The sequence below is a fragment of the Hyperoodon ampullatus genome (assembly GCF_949752795.1).
Source record: "Hyperoodon ampullatus genome assembly, chromosome: 2".
Classification (NCBI taxonomy): domain Eukaryota; kingdom Metazoa; phylum Chordata; class Mammalia; order Artiodactyla; family Ziphiidae; genus Hyperoodon; species Hyperoodon ampullatus.
Window position 1 is genome coordinate 4,415,203 of NC_136915.1, and position 19,957 is coordinate 4,435,159.

At 60.7% G+C, this 19,957-nt stretch overlaps 1 protein-coding gene across 1 annotated transcript in view; it reads right to left on the minus strand.

The window, feature by feature from the left end:
* Positions 1–19,957, minus strand: part of ACOT7 (acyl-CoA thioesterase 7) — a gene marked incomplete at its 5' end in the record, with an annotated part of 94,414 nt that overhangs the window by 5,203 nt on the left and 69,254 nt on the right. Inside the window, one exon of the mRNA XM_079697964.1 lies at positions 11,352–11,536. Within this exon, the coding sequence (XP_079554090.1) occupies positions 11,352–11,536 (185 nt within the window). The remainder of the gene's footprint in view (positions 1–11,351; positions 11,537–19,957) is intronic.

A 19,957-nucleotide genomic window follows, 5' to 3' on the forward strand; every position in this document is an offset into this window, starting at 1 on the left:
CCTGCAGTGGCCCAGCCCCCGTGGTTCTTCTCCTTCCGGGAGGGGACAAGCCAGGGCGGGGATGCGTTCCCGTCCCAGCCTTGGAGCCAGGCGCCTCCCCGAGGAGCTGCCTGAGCACTAGAGGCGAACAGCAGACGGGCGCTGTGCCTTCCCCTTCTGCCAGGTCCTGTGAGTGCCAGTGGGCCACATGCGGCTGCCCGAGCGTCCTCCGGATCTCCACACACACGAACAAGAATGCCGGCCCTTCCATCACATTTGGGGCCACGACCCCCATGCTCTCCGCACACTCACGAGGAAAGCCCTCTCTAGGTCATAAGCTCTGGGAGTGAGGGGTGAACATCTTGGGGACGCACAGCATCTAGAAGCCAGGGGAGGACCATGTTGGGTCCTCATCAGGGCCGCTTCTGGGGCAGCGGGCGGGGTGTCCACTTCCGGGTCGTGCCCGCACAGGGTGGGCACCTCGCCTGCCTGCCCTTGTCCCACCAGGCCCTGATGTGCAGCTGTGACGAGCCCAGCCCTCTACGGGGTCACCCCAGACGACTGCAGCTACTCACCCCCTCGGCAGCCAACAGGCCACCACGTGTCCAGAACGGGTGCACCAAAGGCTCTGGATTCTTCTCTCAAAGCGTGACCTGAGGAGGGGCCGAGGTCAAGGTGCAGGTACAAGACAGGGTACATTCTAGGCTCTGCTCAGTGGAGGGAGGGGCCCGCGCCCAGCACTGGGCCTCAGAGCTGCTGCCCTGAGTCTCTGACGTTCAACATTCTGCAGCTAACTCATCAGCCAGGAGCTGCCCTCGGACAGACCTCACGCGGCCTGATGATGGATGTACAGGCAGCTGGCCAGCTGGAGAGCGTGGCCAAGCCATTTGCCAGGCCTGGGGGGAAGGAGCCAGACGAGGGCTCATCCCTCTTCTCGCCTCTGGGGACGGCGGCCTGGGCTGCGCGTTCCAGGCTCTGAGGATTCGGTGCTGCCACCCCAAATGCTGACGGCCCTCCTCACCGGCCTGCCCTGGAAGGTGCCCAGCGAGGGCACACGTTTATGAAGACAGGCCCTGGCCGCCACCCCAGGGGGAAACAGAGCCAGACGTGAGCAGAGCAGCCTCTCTGTTCTCTGTGGAGGTGGGCGCCCTGCCCTGCTGGCCGGTGGACACTCGGCCTCCCCAGGGCCACGAGCTCTGATAAACAGCTCTCCTGGCCAAGTGACTAAGAGGGGCCACCACTTCCCTGCTGGGCACGGAGCTGACAGAAGGAGACAGATGGCTCCCCGCACGCGGCCCCGCCCACGGCCCAGCGGCCGCCTCCTCACCTCCTCGCAGCCCGTCCCCCTCCATCCGGCAAAGTAAATAAATACATAAGTTGTTGGCTGTTGCTGTTTTTAATGGGGGTTGGCGGTGACGGGGAGAAGGACAAAGCTCCTCCATGGGAAATCACATTCCCCTCAAGTGCCTGAAGCTGTTGGCAGGGAGGAGGGCTCACGACGCCCCCACCCCGCAAGTGGCTCTCGCAGCCCTTGCCCCAGCCTTGGGGGGCCCCCTGTGGGTATGAAAAAGGAGAGGTGACAGCAAAGGGGCCCACAGGCCGCTCAAGGCATGGTGACCCCTGTTTACCTGCCTGGTGGAAGGGACAGTGGAGGGGTAGTGAGGACCACAGGGTCACGGGGACCTGCTGTGTGGCCTCAAGAGACGCTGCCCACCTCCCCAGGGCCAGGTCCTCCCGCCTGTAAAATGGGGTTCTCAAGGAGGTGACGTGGCAAAGCGTTCCTGCAGTGCCAGTGCGGGCCGCTCTCCGTGCACGGCCGTCACACCGCGTGTGTGTGCGCGCGCACGTGCACGCCCGTGAACTACTGCCATCACGAATGGCCTTAGAGGCCAAGTGCGCTCCCGTCTGCCGACCCAGAGCCACTGCCCTGGGAGGAGGGCGAATGGCCCCGGGGGTCACGTTAAGGCAGCCGGGCCTTTGGAACGTCACGCAGCCCCAGGGACGTGGGGGTTAGGGGAGGGTCCCAGGGCCGGCCCCTCTGTGCTCCGGGCACCCCGCTGGCTCCCACCCGCCCGCTGGCTCCGGGCCTCCGATGTGCATCTTCGCCCCGTCTCCCCCCACCGCGCTTCCTGCCAACGCTGTCTTCCGGGCTCCCGTGAGTGCAAACCAAATGTTTTCCATTTTGCATTTTCTGTGCTTCCAGAACACACATTTGGAACTTGGCAGGGAGAGTGAGTGACTAAGTTCCACCCTCAGTAAAATCAAGAGCTTGTCCTTTTTGTAATTAACGAACGTCTGGTGTGAAGAGGGTTCCCAGTGGTGATATAACAACTTCCTGTGAGCCTGAGGGACGCAGACCTTCTTAATTAGGAAGCCATGCAGCACAGCCTCTCCGGTCTTCATAACAGGAGACAAGAGGGATCGTGGGACAATCCTGAAGGCAATTAAGACATCCTCCAACTACTGGGGCCCTTCGGCGTGGTGTGGCGAGGGGCTCTGTGCGTGGTGGTGTCCAGGAGTCCCCAGCCCCGCAGGCAGCTGTGTCCCCCAAGTGCAGCTCCACCTGCAGACCCCGACCCCAGGGGTGCTGGGCTGGGCACCCGGGAAGCCGCTGTCCGGGGGTCCAGCTCCCAGCGGCCGCAGGCACCACCGCCTGTGGCGGCACACGCAGCCCCGAACCTCCAATGATGGGACCGCCATAGGGAGTTGTAGGCACCCTCGCCAGGGGCTCCCCCCCACCCCACAGCACCAGCTCAGCCCCTGAAATCACTGCCCTCGTGTGCGGTCACGAAATTCCCCTGCGGAAGGGCCAAGAGGAGGCTACGGAAAAGGCAGGGAGCTCGGGCGCTGCCCGGGAAAGGGCAGCGACGGGTACCAGTCTCCGCTGGGAGAAGGGACACAGGCCCTGCTCGCAGCACTGGCCCCTGTACCAGCTGTGTGGACATGGCTGTCCCCACCAGACGACAGCTGTAAGGTCCTCACCGCCTTTTTCTGAGCCCTTCCCACGGGCTGGGCCCCGGCCAGGGGCAGCGTCCTCACTGCAAGCCTCTGGCCCTGCGTGTGCTCACTCGTGTCGGCGTCTTCACTGCTGTCTGTCTGAGGCCAGCACAGGGCCTGAGACACGGCGGGGCCCAGAAGGCATTTGCTGAGTGAACAAGCAAACCAACGAAGACTGCAGCAAGAAGGCCAAATCAGTGTGACTGTGTGTCAAAGAGCCTGCTCAATGGACACATTCAGGCAACCTCTGTCCCCAAGCAACTCCAGAAGGCTCAGACCACCGAGGGGCTCGGCAGGGGCCTGCGCTGATGACAGAGGCACAAGGTGGGGCGTCCGGCACACCTGGGGTGGACAACCCCCTCCCGCCCCCGATGAAGCACCTCGTCTCTTGCTGGCAGGGCCGGCATGCTGTTCTCCAATCCTGGGTGTGCACATGAGCGGGGAGATCCTTCTGCATTCTTCCTCCCACTGCGGGGCTCCGGGGTCTGTTTCTTCCTTGCATCTTTTTTTTGTGTGTGTGTGTGTGTGTGTGTGTGTGGTACGCGGGCTTCTCACTGTTGTGGCCTCTCCCATTGCGGAGCACAGGCTCCGGACGCGCAGGCTCAGCGGCCATGGCTCATGGGCCTAGCCACTCCGTGGCATGTGGGATCTTCCCGGACCGGGGCACGAACCTGTGTCCCCTGCATCGGCAGGCGGACTCTCGACCACTGCGCCACCAGGGAAGCCCCTTCCTTGCATCTTTGAGCACAGGGTTCAGAAGTGTCCCTGTCCCTGGCAGGCCTTTGCCAGGGGACTCCACACCACCTCACAGAGAAAGCACAAGGCTGCCAAGAAGCCACGGTTCTCACATGGTGGGGCGGCCTTGTGGTCCACCCCAGGATACACCAGGCGTGAGCTCACCCTCCTGAAAGACCCTCTCAGGTCCTGTGGCCGTGGCCCTTGCCTGGGCCCAGTGACCTTCACAGTCCTCTCCCCATCTTGGAAGTCACCTTCCAGGGGGGCCGCAGTGCATCAAGGCTGTCCCCACTCCAGCTGGGATTCTCCTCTTTCCGCTGCACCCTCTGCCCACGGGCCTCTCTTCCTGCAGCCGTGTTTCCGGCACCATCCGGGGTCAGGCCTAACAGTGCCCCTGAGCCTCGGGCTTTCACCTTCTATAGAAATCACAACAGCTGGGGTCCCCTGGTTTTGGAGACACAGCACTGAAGCAACAAGAAGCTGATGTTCCAGAGGTAGAACCTACCAACATTTTAACGAGAAGTGTGTCATTGGTGCATTGGGCCCTCTTCTGGAGAGCTGACTGTTGAACTTGAATTGAGTGTTCTCCAGAGCACTACTGTTCCACTAAGAGGCCAGCCCAGAGCCGTCAGGGACACAGGATCTTCAGGAGGCGTGAAGACTGGACGGGTTAAGAAGGTCAGAGGAAGAGTCTGGGCTCATGGCAGAGTGGAGGTGAGAGCCAGGCTGGCGGGGGCCACACCCTCTCATCCACGCCCCCTGTGGTACCCACACCCCTGGTTCCAGGGGCAGGTGGGACTCACAGGCCACTACAAGTTCCCAAACACCACCCATTCAGGGGACAGGAGCAGCTTCAGGATTCTGGCATTTTCCCATGACAAGGCAGACTCCCTGCTAAGCATCCAAAGCCAAGGGAGAGAGAGAGAGGACATGGGGTCAAGAAGCTTCACGAATATTCTAGTCCCCGACTCGCTCCTGTGGACGGGCAGCAAGGGCACAGCCTCCCTCACTGACGTGGCTCCCCAAACACTTCCAGGAACAGACGAGTCAGTCCTGCTGTGCTCCAGTACGTCTGAGCTTCTTATATCAGGGAGCAACTAGAAATCATTCCAGCACACCGAATGTCCGGGACAGAGGTGTCTCCCCAAGCCGTAGGGCCACCTGGGGTCCCCAGCCCAAAACAAGCCCCATGTGAGGGCCCTCTTCCCTTCCCTGGGGGTGGGATGTATGGTCCTTTCAACATATCAGGCTGTAAAGAGCAGGCCTGGCCATGGTTGGGGGGAGGTGGTGGCTGCCTCTGTTGCTGATGCTTCATCTCAAGGACCGGGCCCTTGGGAGCATTCCAGGCCCCTTCACCTCCAGGCTCGGGTCCCAGGATCGAGGAGCTGCCCACTGCCGGAAGCCTTGGCCCCGTGCTTCCCCTTTGGTGCAAAGTAGCAAGAAGCTCTCTGGTTAGATCACAGAGATGGTGCCGAGACCACAGAGGACCTGCCGGCCCGGGGTGGCTCCAGTGGGGAAACGGAGGCTCAGAGACAGGAAGGGGCTGCCATGGCCAAGGGGCTCAGGGTCTGCTCCAGGTCGACTCCACGTCAGGGCCGGCCACTGGACTCTGGGCGAGTCCCTGCCCATCACTGTCACTGTGGCCTGTCTGTGGGCTCGGACAACCCACCCTGACACCCACCGGGGAGGCGGGTCGGCATCTCGTGAACGCTCAGCTGCCTCCCATGGGACCATCGCTGCTGTGGGCACCGGGGGCATCCACCCTGCCGGCTCCCTCCCAGGAGACAGAGAATAGACTTAGCGGGCACCTGGCCCTAGGGAATGGGTGCTCAGGAAACCTGGTGGCGACTGGCCCTCGAGGGTGACCCGAGGTCCGGGGGTGATGTACAGCAGGAGCGCTCACAGCTGAGGAAGCGCAGAAGCACATGTTTTGCCACGTTCTTGGCGGAGCTCCACCAGCTGCAAGAGGGAAGGCCGGCTGCCTCCCTGATTTCCTCACTGCCGCCGCTTTCATCCCGACTTGTCACTTCAGTGGCTGACGACGGAGGCCCCGGGGTCCAGGCCCCTGTCCTCTGCACGCCAGCTGTCCATGTGGACTGGGAGGCGAGGGTCTACAAGCAGCGGCCAAGACCTCCGTGCCACAGGCCGCTCTGTGGTGTGGGTTTTCTGGGAGCCAAGCAAACCGGCTTCGGAAAGACCCTGCTCCGCCCGCTGCCTCCACGTGCCCTGGCCGTGCCGCTCGGCTCGCTGGGGAAACCGTTTCTGTTCCAAGTGACCCACAGAAGCAGCTGTGAACGTGCTCGCTCAAAACCCACATCACCTGCGTGCTTGCGATGGAGCCCAGGCTTCTCCCTTGTCGAGGGCGCGACCTCTCCCGCACGCGAGTCTCCTGGGGCCTCGGGGGCTGCAGCGCCCGCATGTGAACTAGAGAGAACGGAGGCCGGCCTTGCGCCCAGGACGGGCTTGCTCTGGCTTCAACACGGAGTCTGTCCATCGGGTTCTCACGCTTCTGGAGACTGAAAGGGCTTCCCACACCCGGGCTGGAAAGTCGCCCATGGGAGGTGCTGGGAGGTGCTGGGGCCAGTCTGGGGCCGGGTCCCAGGGAGCCACCTCGGGGCGTTCCCCCACGTCCCTCTGTACCACCTCTCCAGCGCTGGAAGGTGGTGTGGGTCTGTCCGCCACCCCCGAGGTCAGAGGGCACGGTCACAGGGAGGCCTTTAGAAGGAGGCAGGGCCTGGGCCTGGCTGGTTCCGCGTCCCGCGCTTGCCTCTCTAAGAAGCAGCCTGGAAGTGCCGGCAGCTGCAGGGCGGGCGCGGTGCAGTAGGCCCTCCCCAGCCTAAAATATTCATCAAGAACTCCAGCAGCCACGCTGCCTTCCGTGTCAGCCGGGCCCTGGGGATGGGAGCTAAAAATAGACAGGAGGATAAGTGCTGACAGCGGGGTGGGGAGGGCTGAGCCCCGACGCGGGCACACGTGGGCTGAGAGGCAGAGGTGTCGGTGGTTCCCAAGTGAGCGCCGCAGAGGCTGGGCTGGAGGCTAGGGAGTCTGCCCCACCCCCCAGAGGCTATTTTTATCCGCATTGGTGGGCCCCAGGACACCTCAGTGAAGAATCAAAGCCCATCTTTAATTAGCAACAATAGCCTGGATCGACATGCAGCCGGCCAGCGGGAAGATGTGGCCACTGCCAACCACCGGCCCCTCAGACCTGGGAATTCGGTCACCCTCCCTTCCCCTTCATTCAAGCAGGTGACTTTCCCCTAACCCCCTGCAGCCCCTCCTGCACCGACCCCCCGACCCCCAGGTCCCTAGGTTTCTGGAAAGGGCACAGACAGCCCCCAGGGTTCACAGACCAGCCCAGCCCCATGAGAGCGTCCCAGCTCTGGGAAGGTCACGGGCTCCTCCACAAAGGGCTCTCCGTGTGGACTGGAGCCCGGGGCCGGAGGCTCTCCTCCCTGAGCCTGGACTGCTACCCCTCCACCCTGGCTGCGGCACTGGTCTTCCCAGCAGCCTGAGCTCTGGGGTGCGGGCAGGGCGGAGGGGGTAGCCACAGAGAGCTCCAATCAGGCCCGAGGCAGCTCCTGGGCTCCTGGGCGGGCGCACACTACAGCCGGCTACGGCCGGAATGCAGACCTTGCCGGGACACCCTGTCCACCTGCATGTGCTCTGTGGGAGTCTTTTCAAAATGAAGATGGTCCCGACTCCTTGGCTATCCTTGGTCTCAGGGCCACTTGGGGTGTCCCGCAGGCCCCACTCTCCCTCAGCTGACGGTAGAGGAAGGGGCTCGGACGGCCGGAAGGCTGGTCCCGGGCCGGGCCTGCCCTCCAGCAGCTGGGGGGCCTCGGGTGTGTCCCTGCCCCTCCTCTCCCGCTACAGGAGGCCAGCTCGGCCCCCAGCCCTCTCCGTTCCTTTTGCTCTCTCTCCCACCAACTCCAGGCCGGTTTCCAGGCAACGGCAAAGAGTCTCTGGGTGATGGGGTGGGCGTGGGGAGTAAGGCTTTATCCAGAGAGGGGAGGGAAGGTCATCAAAGGAGGACATAGCTGAGAAACGGTGGAAGGAGCTGCTGTCGTGACCATCTGAGGGAAGGTGTCCAGGCAGAGGAACAGCAAGTGCAAAGGCCCTGAGGCGGGACTGAGTTTGGGATTTGAGGAACAGAGGTGGCCAGCCTGGCTGGACCCCGTGCCGAGGGCACCGAGGAGCCGCTGAGCTGCTGAGCAGTTCAGGTGGGAGAGGAGGCCAACGCAATTCTGTTCTGAAAAACTTGCCGGGATGCAGCGCAGAGTCAGGGTGAGGGCAGCAGGAATGGGGGAGGGCGTACGGCTTGGGGCTGAGCGGGAGGGAGGGGCCAGCCCGGTTCCCAGGCTCACCGGGAGGGAATCCACCAGGAAGAGTGGGAGTTTTGGGGGAAGGAGGCTGGCGGACAACGGCTCAGTTCGGAACGTTACGTTTGAAACGCCTGCTGAGACCCTGTGGAGAGAGGCAGCCGTGGCAGCCCATATGGGAGAGTAAAGCAAGGAGGCCCGGGGCCCGGTCCCAACCACCCGAGGAGGGCAGCGTGCAGGTTGGGATCTGTCAGAGCCCCGTGTTTCGGGGCCATGGGGTGGCCATCTGGACACTCAGCAGAGGCCCCCTCAGTGAGGCGTGCCAACGCCAGGGAGAGGCCAGTGAGATAAAGACGGAGAGTGTCCTTGGATCTGGCCACCCTGCTGGAGCCTGGAGGCTGGGGAGGCGGGGAGGACAGAGGTCCAGGGCTCGCCTGTGTGGGGCGGGAATTCAGCATCCAGGAGGGAGGTGCTGTGGGCAGCTGTGCCGACAGGTGTCCCCCAGGGCCCCTGTGGCAATATGGAGAGAGATGGAACAAGGGTCTGGGGGAGAACGAGGGCGAGCCTGCATCTGGGGGCCAAGGGAGCAGCAAGGTCCCCAGAGGGAGGGGTCTGAGACCCAGAGACACGTGGTGGCGAAGGTCAAGGCAGGAGGAGGTCAGGCCTGTGGATGGAGGTCGTGGGGACACGCGTGCATCAGCCTAGGGGCCGAGGCGGGGTGGAAGCCATCCTGCTAAGCCATCAGGATGGAGGGCGGGACGGGTACCCCGGTCCTCGTGCTCCGACGAGGCGGGCCCAGGGCCCCTCCTGGTGGGGGCAGTGGTGGAAGGTGGGGAGGAGGAGGGATGAGAGGCCGGGGGCTCCAGCGCTGGGGTCTCGGGAGGGAGAGGCCGAGGCTGCCGGACCCTCCACCCCTCCCCAGCAGCCTGGGGTCGTACGTGTGGAGGTGACAGTGCAGAGCCTGCCTGAGGACGGTGCCCACCCTGGCTCCCCTTTCCTTCCTTCCACACGGTGGAGCCCCCCATCCTTTAAGGCCAGGTTCACCAACCCTGCCCTGTGCAGCCTCCCCCCATGCCCCCCCCGACTCACTGGAGCCCCAGGGTGGGGACCCAATGCCAGCAAAGAGCGAGTGGGGCGTGCCCGCAGAGGACGGGGGAGGGACAGGAAAGGGCCCAGCGGGCAGCCGAGGCTCCTCTGGCCGCGGCAGCGGCCTTGACGAGGCCAGACGGCTCCCCTGCCAAACCTAGGCCCTGCCCCTGTGGGCCTGCGAGGCCCCAGAGAGGAGCGGGGCTGGGGGGTCAGCAACTCCGCAGCAGGCCAGGCGAGCGAGCAGGGGCCTCGCGCCCGCCTGGATGAGGAAGTGCTCCAAAGCGCAGTATGTTTATCCTTACGGAGGCTTCCAGTACGTGCTCTTTGCCAGGAGGCACAGGAGCTGCGTGGGAGCAGACGCTGCAGGGGCCCTGGGAGGCTGGCGGGGGGCCTGAGTCGCCTGCCAGTCGCTTCCACACAAGCGTCAGTCGCTCGGGACCCTAACCCCCGGCCCCTCTCCAGGCTTCTCGGCTCAGCACCTGCACCTCAGCCAATCAGCCGCACGTCAACCACCGCCCAGGGTTCTGGCTTCCTCCTGGCCCCCTAGTGACAGACGCAGGGTCTGGCTCAAGACAAACCAGGAGCAGCCTGAACGGAGGCTTTCTCTACACCCAGGCTCCCACGGACCGGCTGTGTGACCTTCCCCAAGTGCCTCAGCCTCGCTGGGCTGAGGGTGGCCGAGAGAAGCAGGCAGAGGACTCAGAACCGGCGGGCACAGGGCCGCCCTCCAGGCGGGGGCACTTGCCCTGACCGGCATAGGTAAGGAATGTGTGAGGCTCATAAAGCTGTCATCAGCCTCAAGGGGAACCTGGAGGCATCGTTCATTCGTTCACTCGTTCATTCCTGCATCCAACACACAGTCGCCCAGTGCCTCTGAGCTGGGCCTCCTCGCCCCCCTGCCCCGCCCCGTGCCCCGCCTTGACGCTGGCCGCCTCGGGCTCCCCGACTCCCGGGCTCCCCGACTCCCGGGCTCCCCGACAGCTAGCACGCGCCAAGGTGTTGGGGTTACTCCCACGACCGCCCAACACGGCCCCCTGCCCCACTGGCCTTCCTGGGGGCTCCTGCCCACTCCCCGGGCACCACTTTACGTCCACCTCAGGTGGAGGCCACCGGCCCAGCGCGCTCCCCCGGCTCCCCCGAGTGTCCACGCTGCCTGTCTCTCCTCCTGGGATTGGCTTCAGGCCCTGCACACAGCAGGATTCATGCATTTTCCCAACCGCACCCACTAAGTGCCAAGACTGTTCCAGCCCCAGTGAGCCGCTAGGAGCACATGTGCTCCAGTTGTGGAAGCTCAGTCCAGTGGGGGAGGGGCAACCGGCAAAAGAGCAGCTCCCGAAAGCCGGGTGGGGGGCGGTGCTTTGGAGAAAGGCAGGACAGGGACGAGGCCAGACCATGGATGGGGGTCTGGCGTGGGGCGGGCGTGAGGGGGTGGGAGCCCTGGAAGTCTCCGGGGATTGTGGCCTTGAGCGCTGGGGGCCCGCGGGCGCCGAGAGCTGAGGAGGGGGCCGGGGGCGAGAGGGAGGGAAACCCTTACATGTTCAGTGAATCCAAGCTTCTCTTTTCCAAATTCAGAAAATGCTAGTGACTCACCTGTGCCCCCCCGCCCCCGCCCGCCACAGCTCCAATAGCAGCCCCTTGGGTTGTGGAGCCCAGGACGGCAGCCAAGCAAACCCTGCTGGTGGCTGAGACCCGCCAGGATCTGCGCTCGGGCCGGAGCCCCCAGCTCTGCTCCCGGTGGTGGCCGCCCACCTGCCACTGCTCTCTGCACACCCAGGGCTGAGCCTGGCTGGGGAGCCAGGGCAGGGAAAGGCCACGAGGCCCAGACGCCCAGCCCCGAGGTGCAGGGCTCTGGCTTGGCCCCATGATGCAGGACACGCAGGCCAGGGCCTCCTCAAGAGCCCACCCTGGGAGGGTCCTCACCCCAACTCTAGCGCTTGTACACGGTGCCAGGACCCGCAAGGCAGCGTGCTTATCCCACGGCAAGGAGCTCGTAAGGGGTGCCTCTCACCTTGTCTGCCCAGTCCCTCCCCCACAGTCCACAGGGACGGGGCCTCACGTTTGACCTGCCCCGCAGCTAAGGTCGCCGGCCCCTCAGGAGCTGAGTGGACCCAGCTGCCCAGAATGGATTCATGTAGCTCGGTTTCTCCTGGGAGCCCAGCAAGCACCGAGCGGGCCGGCCCAGCAGCGGGGGCAGCTGCCCCCAGGGACGCACGGGCCGGAGGGGCCACTCACCACGAGCTGGGGCACAGGCAGAGACTTGCCCTCCTGGCTCAGGGACACATAGGTGAAGAAGGCACTGGCGGCCCGGTAGCGCTTCTGGGAGTTGTCCACCACGGGGTCGGAATCCACCAAGACCTCGATCTCCATGGACTTATTGCTGGTGAAGGTCACACGCCCAGAGATGGTGATGACACAGCCTGCGGAGCACAGACAGCGGGTCAGGGAAGCCTCGACCCAGGGCGGCCAGGCAGCCGGGTCGGGCTGGGCAGGGAGGGTGCAGAAATCAGCAGTACCGAGGGTGCTGGAAGACAGTCAGTTAGACAGCACAGACCATCCCACTAACTGCCAGGACATCACAACGACAGCACATCAGAGCCCCCTGAGTGTTCACCTTTCTAGTTAGTGAGAGGGCGTTTCCTTCACTTACAGAAACATTTAGAGCGGAAGGGATCTTGGTGGCCACCCAAGCGTGGGTCTCTATTCCCCGGGAGAGGCAGCGTCTGCTGGAAGGATGCTTCCAGTCAGTCCTGCCCCTCAGGGGCCAGCCCCCAACCTGCTCTCAGGTCCCTCCGCAGCTTAAGGACAAATCTGCACTGTCCATGCTTTGGCCTTACTTGTGCCACTGGAGCCACACGGCTGCCCCACCAAGTTGCTCTGAGCGCCACTAAAGAACCTTCCTCCACCCTCCCCGGCCCCACCCCCCCCACCCCCCAGCTCCCTGGCTCCAGCGTTCCCGGTGCTGGTCTGAGGGCAGCGTCACATGCACCGTCAGGCCAAGCTGCCACGCTGACCGTGGTCCTAAGTCCCCCTGGAGCCACTGTCTGCACTGCAGCCCACGTCCGCCTACCCTCTGTGCAGGTGGGACTGCGTCTGTCCCGTCAGGCTGCCCTCCGCGTCGGTCTTGCCCACTGGACCAGCGCTCTCCTCTGAGCTGCGGATCTGCCCTCCGACGACACCCCCGCGGCCCCGCCCACGGTCAGAGCCCCCAGGTGCTCCCCACCATCCACACCAGCAGTTTCCCTTGTAGACAGTCACACGTTCCTGGAACACTGTGCTGGGGGTCCCGCTCTCCCTCCACCCTGCCCCAACCTCTCTGCACTCCCCATGCCCCTGAGTCCTGAATATCTACCCTAGAGCATCCCTTCCGCCCCCACCCTCCTGGTCACGGGCTCCCAACTACCACTGGCCTCGGCCTCCCGTCCCTCGACTTCATCTCATGGAGCCCAGCTTTTCTCGTATAAACAGAAACAAGTTGCCTCACGGGGTAACTATGGGGCTGACATGAAACGAGCCAGGTGCCGAGGCTCCTGCCTGGTGGCAGGAGGCATGCAGTGCGGTCATTACCGCCAGCAGTGCTGTTTTGGACCCTGATGTAGCACTAATCCTTTCCACTGACATGTGGTCAGGACCACCATCCCAAATGCAGCCTGGTTCTGGGCTGGGCTCAAGGAAATCCCTGGCCAGGTCTGACTGGTGCTGACTGCAGGGACCTTTTAACACCCTGGGAACCCCAATGTCCCAGCTCCATGGAGACAGGCCCCCACAAAACATGTTTAGAGACCAGGAAGACAGACAAGTTGGGGCAGCAGGTGGCTGTTAGGGTGGTGAGCACGTGGGCAGCCAGAAGCGGGAGCGGTTATCCGTGGCATGCAAAGCGCCTGGGCCCACCCTGGGAACAGCCCCCATACGGCCCACAAGGGCCGCTTCCAGGGGAGCAGGAAGGGGAGGTGGGCAATCCCGAGGGTCTCCAGGCGTCCCTGCCTGTCCCCATCATGCCACCCCCAGTGCCAGCCAGCACTCTCTCACCCACGACCAGAGAGAAGACTTGGGGCCCATGAGCCAAGAGGCAGGGAGGGACAAGACTGCCCCTCAAGAGGAAACCCGCCAGAACTCCCTGGCCAAGGGGCAGGGATGCGGGGGCAGTGAATTCGGGGCATTGCAACAGTGACCGTTTGTTCAAAGAACAAATGGAAACACTCCCTTGCTTTGTCTCCTGTGCAAGCCCCCCCACCAACCATGTGGCTAATCACGTCTCATTTCAGGTAGAAATCCGAAGAAACTTCTAATCAAAAGTGATTTCAAACAACGAAGAAGTTGATTATGAGCATTAGACACAAGAGGATGCCGTCTTGAGTGTCACTCATGGCAGGAGACACAGTGATCACTTCTTTTTTAAATTTTTAAATTTTTTTGGCTGCGTTGGGTCTTTGTTGCTGCGCACGGGCTTTCTCTAGTTGTGGCGAGCAGGGGCTACTCTTCGTTGCGGTGCGCGGGCTTCTCATCACGGTGGCTTCTCTTGTTGCGGAGCACGGGCTCTAGGCGCGCCGGCTTCAGTAGTTGTGGCACGCGGCCTCAGCAGTTGCGACGCACAGGCTTAGCTGCCCCACAGCAGGTGGGATCTTCCCAGACCAGGGATCGAACCTCTGTCCCCTGCATTGGCAGGTGGTTTCTGAACCACTGGACCACCAGGGAAGTCCCTGATCACTTCTTAAAAGTCGGGAAAACTTCAATTATAGCCAAAACACCAGCCTCTTCACCTCTCAGAGATAGTGACATCTTTATTCTCACAGCCCACAGGCTTTATTTACCACTGGCTGGCCACCGCGGGAAGGTGCTTGAAAGTTGGAAGATGGACTAGGTCATTGAGGGGCTGGGACCCCATTTGAAACTGACAAGGAGAGACCCCCGTGCTGCTGAGGGCCTCCCCTTCCCTGACCCTCGGCTCAGAAAGTGCACTCTGGGGTCTGTGGCCATTCGCTGGGGATGGGGTGGTCCGAAGCACCTCAGGGCAGCTCCAGCCACGTCCACAGTTCGTCAGCTCCCAGATGCTGGGAAGGCTCCCACCAAATCCCTCACCTCCTGCCTCCTCCGCTCCCACCACCCACTGCAGCTTCACTAGGCTCCCCCAGCACCCAAGAGTGTAGAGCGGCCCGTCCACAGTGGTGGAGGGTCGCCAGCAATGGGTCCCAGCTTTGTGGGGACAGACACCTCCACCCCACAGACCCCACGCCGCCCCTGCCCCATTGCCCAGCCCGGTCCACCCTCTCACGGCAGCTCGGGCGCCCCCCGTCGCTCTCTTTCTAGAACAGAGCTCCTCTCCTTCAGGGTATCCAACCCGTTTGATGGCCTGTCTGATGTTTGCCTCCCTCCCAGCCGGGGAACCCCACGAGAGCGGGCGCCCCATCACGCCTGAACCAACACGTAGCCCCGTGTGGACAGCGGGCCACTGCAGACTCCAGCCGGACGGGGATACTCCTGTAGACACTTCACCTCAACTAGCATCGTGGCCGCCCTCAGCCCGAGCAGCCCAGCAAGGCCGGGCTCCTTCCACCCTCCCCTAGGCACAGAGGTCAGAGCCGGGGACACTGGGGGCCCATCTGAGCAGGGGACGACCCCAGCCCGAGTCTAGCTTGGTTGCTGCTCACTTTGTCTCAGAAACTGCCAGAGCAGGCACGACCTGCCACGTGCTCAAGGGCGCTCCACGGGGCGGTGGTCAGATGCGTTCCGCCCTGACTGAGTGGTCCAAAGTGCTGAGATGCTGCCTGGGGACTTTTCCACTAGGTCACACATCCAAATCCGCCCAGGGGACGACTAGTTTATTTAAGAGTGGGGTGACTGGGGCTTCCCTGGTGGTGCAGTGGTTAAGAATCCGCCTGCCAATGCAGGGGACACGGGTTCAAGCCCTCGTTCGGGAAGATCCCGCATGCCATGGAGCCACTAAGCCCGTGAGCCACAGCTACTGAGCCTGCGCTCTAGAGCCCGCGAGTCACAACTACTGAGCCCACATGCCACAACTACTGAAGCCCGCGCGCCTAGAGCCCGTACTCTGCAACAAGAAGCCACCGCAAGGAGGAGCCTCACGCGATGCAATGAAGAGTAGCCCCCGCTCGCCGCAACAAGAGAAAGCCCGCATGCAGCAAAGAAGACCCATCGCAGCCAAAAATAAATAAATACATATATATATATATTAAAAAAAAGAGTGGGGTGACCTGCTCAAGGGGAGAAACAGCATCTCCTGGTGGCACTGGGCGCCATGTGCCACCTTGGACAGGGGTGGGGTGTTGGGGCCACTCCGGATCCAGGGAAGGAGGCCAGGAAGGGACCACCCAGTTCTCTGAGCCTCTGAAGCAGGGACAGATTAGCCCTGACACAACCAGACAGTCCCCATGAGTGTCTCCACAACAGGCAGGCTCTCTGAGCCCGAAGCAGCCCCCGGGGCCCCCAGTTCCCTCAGGCTACTGTGCCCTGGGGAGGAGCCTTGGGGTCCTCGGGCTCTGGGGTCCAACAGGCCTGGGTTTGAACGTGGGCAGGGGGCAAGCCAGGAACCTTCTGTGCCTCGGTTTCCTCATCTGCAATGGGTGCAGGAGTGGCCGTCTCTCGGGGGAGGTCACTCCGCATATTAGGTTGTCTGGACAGAAGCCCAGGACAGTCACTTCTGGTGGGCTCTGAGTGCCCTCTGCAACAGCCCTCCGGGGAAAGGCGTCTCAAACCCAAAGGGAGAGTGTGCCCGCAGAACTCCCTGTTGTGTCTGCAGGGGGTGAAAAGAACCGTTCCAGGGTTTCCATGGTGGCCCAGTGGTTAAGAATCCACCTGCCAATGCAGGGGACACGGGTCCGAGCCCTGGTCCGGGACGATCCCTCATGCCGCAGAGCAACTAAGCCCGTGCACCACAACTACTGAGCCTGCGCTCTAGAGCCTGCGAGCCACAACTACTGAGCCCGCGTGCCACAACTACCGAGGCCGCGTACCACAACTACTGAAGCCAACACGCCTAGAGCCTGTGCTCCGCAACAGGAGAAGCCACCGCAATGAGAAGAAGCCCACGCACCGCAACGAAGAGTAGCCCCCACTGGCTGCAACTAGAGAAGGCCTGCGCGCAGCAATGAAGACCCAATGGAGCCAAAAATAAATTAATTAAACAAATAAATAAAGCGCTTATGGTTTCTTTGTCAATATCAGCCTAATAAATTAAAAGTGGAAATATTAAAAAGAAAAAAAGAATCATTCCAACAAGGTAATAATAAGCAGTGACATTTAAAACAAAGCCCTCCCTTCCTTTTCCCGTTTCCGCAGCAGGCACATTTACACCGGGCAAGAAGCTGCTTCTGACGCTGCCTAAATGAATCAAATGGGCGACTGTCTCCGCGAGGGAGTTCCAGCTCTTCCGCTGGTGAAGAACACGGCAACGAACCCCCTCCCCTCCTCCCTGGGTCCGCAGGACATTAGCAGTTGTGCGGATCTGACACTGAGGTGCGACCACATCCGTGGCGGCCCACAGGGGAAGAAGGCCTGGGTCACGGCTCAGCATCCCCAGCACGTGAGCCTGCCGAGAGGCGGGTACTCAGCTGCGCTCACGGGGACCCCAGCTCCAGCGCAAACGCTCTACGAGGGGCACGGACGAGCCTGCTGCCCCCACGCTCACCCCTAATGCCCGAACCTCAGAGGTGCCATGTCCTCGGCTGGGAGGCTTGGGACAGAGGGAGGGGCACTTCTTTTCATGCTGCCTTGAAACCCCAAGAGCTGAGGGGCTCCTTGTTCTTCCGTGTTTTCTGCCAGCGTCCTGTCCACAGGGCTCCCAGGGTAAGACACAGGGCAGGGAAAAGGCAGAGCGCAGAAGTGGGCTGGAGCCCGACCTGCCTCTCTGTGTCAGCTGGAATTTACTGTGGCAGGTGGAAGGAGGGTCCCCAAAGACGTCCATATCCTAATCCCAGGACCTGTGAAACTGTTACCTCACACGCAGAGGGACCTCACCGGTGTGATGCGGTTAAGGATTCTGAGGTGGGAGCTTAGCCTGGATCACCAGGTGGGCCGCAGGTCCTCACAGTGGTCCTCACAAGAGGATGGGAGAGCCAGGAGCCGTGGCAACAGACACAGGGTCAGGGAGAGGCTGCCTGCTTTGAGGATGGAGGACGGGCCATAAGCCAGCGAATGCACGTTGCCTCTAGAAGCTGGAAAAGGCAAAACACGATTCTCTCCTAGAGCCTCCAGAAGGAACGCAGCCCTGCTGACCAAGGAACAGCCCTTTTCATTTTATTTACTTTGAATTATAATGGAAACAGCCACGTGTGGCTACTGACCGCTGTGGGAGGCGGCGTTGGCATTGAGAGGATCCTGCAGGCAAATCTGACATAACCAGAGGACAGAGCTGCTGCGAGCAGAGACTGAACTGTCTGCCTCTGGCTGTCCGAATGCAGCAGGAAAGGGGGCCCCTGGGCCGAGACCGATGAGGGGGGGACGCGAGCAGAGCCGGGCCTTCCTTGGACTGGATGCCCCTGACTGCGAGAACCCTCAGCCCTGTTTCAAGCTGCTTGACGAAGGCAGGAGTTTCACACGCAACTGCGGGGTTGGGGGTGGGGGCACGGCGGTGGCTCTGGCGGTCCAGTGCGGGAGTCTAAGATGGATGGCACTGTGCTGATCAGCATCGCCCACCGAGGCTGACGCCCCCGGGCCCTCGCAGCGGACGCCATGTGGTTCAAGCCCGGCCGGTGGTGGGAAGGCACCAGGGCTTGGGGCTGAGAGCTCTGGCCCTGGAGCCGACTGTCCGGCCTCCCTGCCAGGCTCCACCATGGACCAGCCCTGCGGCCGGGGGCAGTTTCCTAAACCCCGTCATCGGCAGTTTCCAGATCGGAAAAACGGGGATAACAAGAGCTCTTGTCTCACACCCCCAAGTGAGGGGTGATCATAAAAAGCACTTTATGAACACAGTGTCTGGCACTGGAAAGTGAGCAACGTTTGCCAGAGTTAAACTTAAATAGACGGAGCACCTGCAGTGAGCAGAGCTGTGAGCTCGTCTCTGTTTCTAAATCACGGTCGAGCTGCCTGGAGGGGCACAACCCCGGAGGGCTGGCAGGTGCCCCACCGGCTCCCCCAGCACCCGGGGCCTCTTCCAGGGCAGATTTCAGAAAGAGGACAGGGATTTGGAAAAGAAAACAGAATAATAAAACACTGTTCTTCCCAAGGCCACGTTGTCAAGTGTTGCAAACTTTAAGAACAGCTCAGCGTTTCAGCTCCGGAGAGCTGGGGCAGTGAATGTCCTTAAGAAAAACATGGAATCAGCAAAGTAACTTTGGTATTTCTTTTTTTATTTTTATTTATTTATTTATTAAAAAAAATTTTGGGGCTTCCCTGGTGGCGCAGTGGTTGGGAGTCCGCCTGCCGATGCAGGGGACGTGGGTTCGTGCCCCGGTCTGGGAGGATCCCGCATGCCGCGGAGCGGCTGGGCCTGCGCGTCCGGAGCCTGTGCTCCACAACGGGAGAAGCCACAGCAGTGAGAGGCCCGCGTACCGCAATAAAAAAAAAAAAAAAAAAAAAAAAAAAAAATTTTGTTCTAGTTATTTCTGAGATATAAATTTTAAAGTAATAACTAGAATTATGACTTAAAACATTATATCAGAACATATAAGATTTTTAGAAACTTCATGTAATGTCTGAAACATTTATATTAACATATTTCCATACAAATAACCCAAAGAAAGTTTAGTATTAGTTGTTTTTTGTTTGTTTGTTTGTTTTTTTATACTGCAGGTTCTTTTTTTTTTAATTTTTTAAAAATTAATTAATTAATTTTATTTATTTATTTTTGGCTGCGTTAGGTCTTCCTTGCTGCATGCATGCTTTTTCTAGTTGTGGCGAGCGGGGGGTACTCTTCATTGCGGTGAGTGGGCTTCTCATTGCGGCGGCTTCTCTTCTCATTGCGGTGGCTTCTCTTGTTGCAGAGCATGGGCTCTAGGCACGTGGGCATCCGTAGCTGTGGCTCGCGGGCTCTAGAGTGCAGGCTCAGTAGTTGTGGCGCACAGGCTTCGTTGCTCTGCGGCATGTGGGAACTTCCCAGACCAGGGCTTGAACCCTTGTCCCCTGCATTGGCAGGCGGATTCTTAACAACTGCGCCACCAGGGAAGCCCCTGAAGGTTCTTATTAGTCATCAATTTTATACATATCAGTGTATACATGTCAATCCCAATCGCCCAAATCAGCACACCACCATCCCCTCCCCACTGTGGTTTTCCCCCCTTGGTGTCCATACGTTTGTTCTCTACATCTGTGTCTCAACTTCTGCCCTGCAAACCAGTTCATCTGTACCATTTTTCTAGGTTCCACATACATGCGTTAATATACGATATTTGTTTTTCTCTTTCTTACTTCACTCTGTATGACAGTCTCTAGATCCATCCACGTCTCAACAAATGACTCAATTTCGTTCCTTTTTATGGCTGAGTAATATTCCATTATATATATGTACCACATATTCTTTATCCATTCGTCTGTCGATGGGCATTTAGGTTGCTTCCAAGACCTGGCTATTGTAAATAGTGCTGCAATGAACATTGGGGTGCATGTGTCTTTTTGAATTATGGTTTTCTCTGGGTATATGCCCAGTAGTGGGATTGCTGGATCATATGGTAATTCTATTTTTAGTTTTTTAAGGAACCTCCATACTGTTCTCCATAGTGGCTGTATCAATTTACATTCCCACCAACAGTGCAAGAGGGTTCCCTTTTCTCCACACCCTCTCCAGCATTTATTGTTTGTAGATTTTTTGATGATGGCCATTCTGACTGGTGTGAGGTGATACCTCATTGTAGTTTTGATTTGCATTTCTCTAATAATTAGTGATGCAG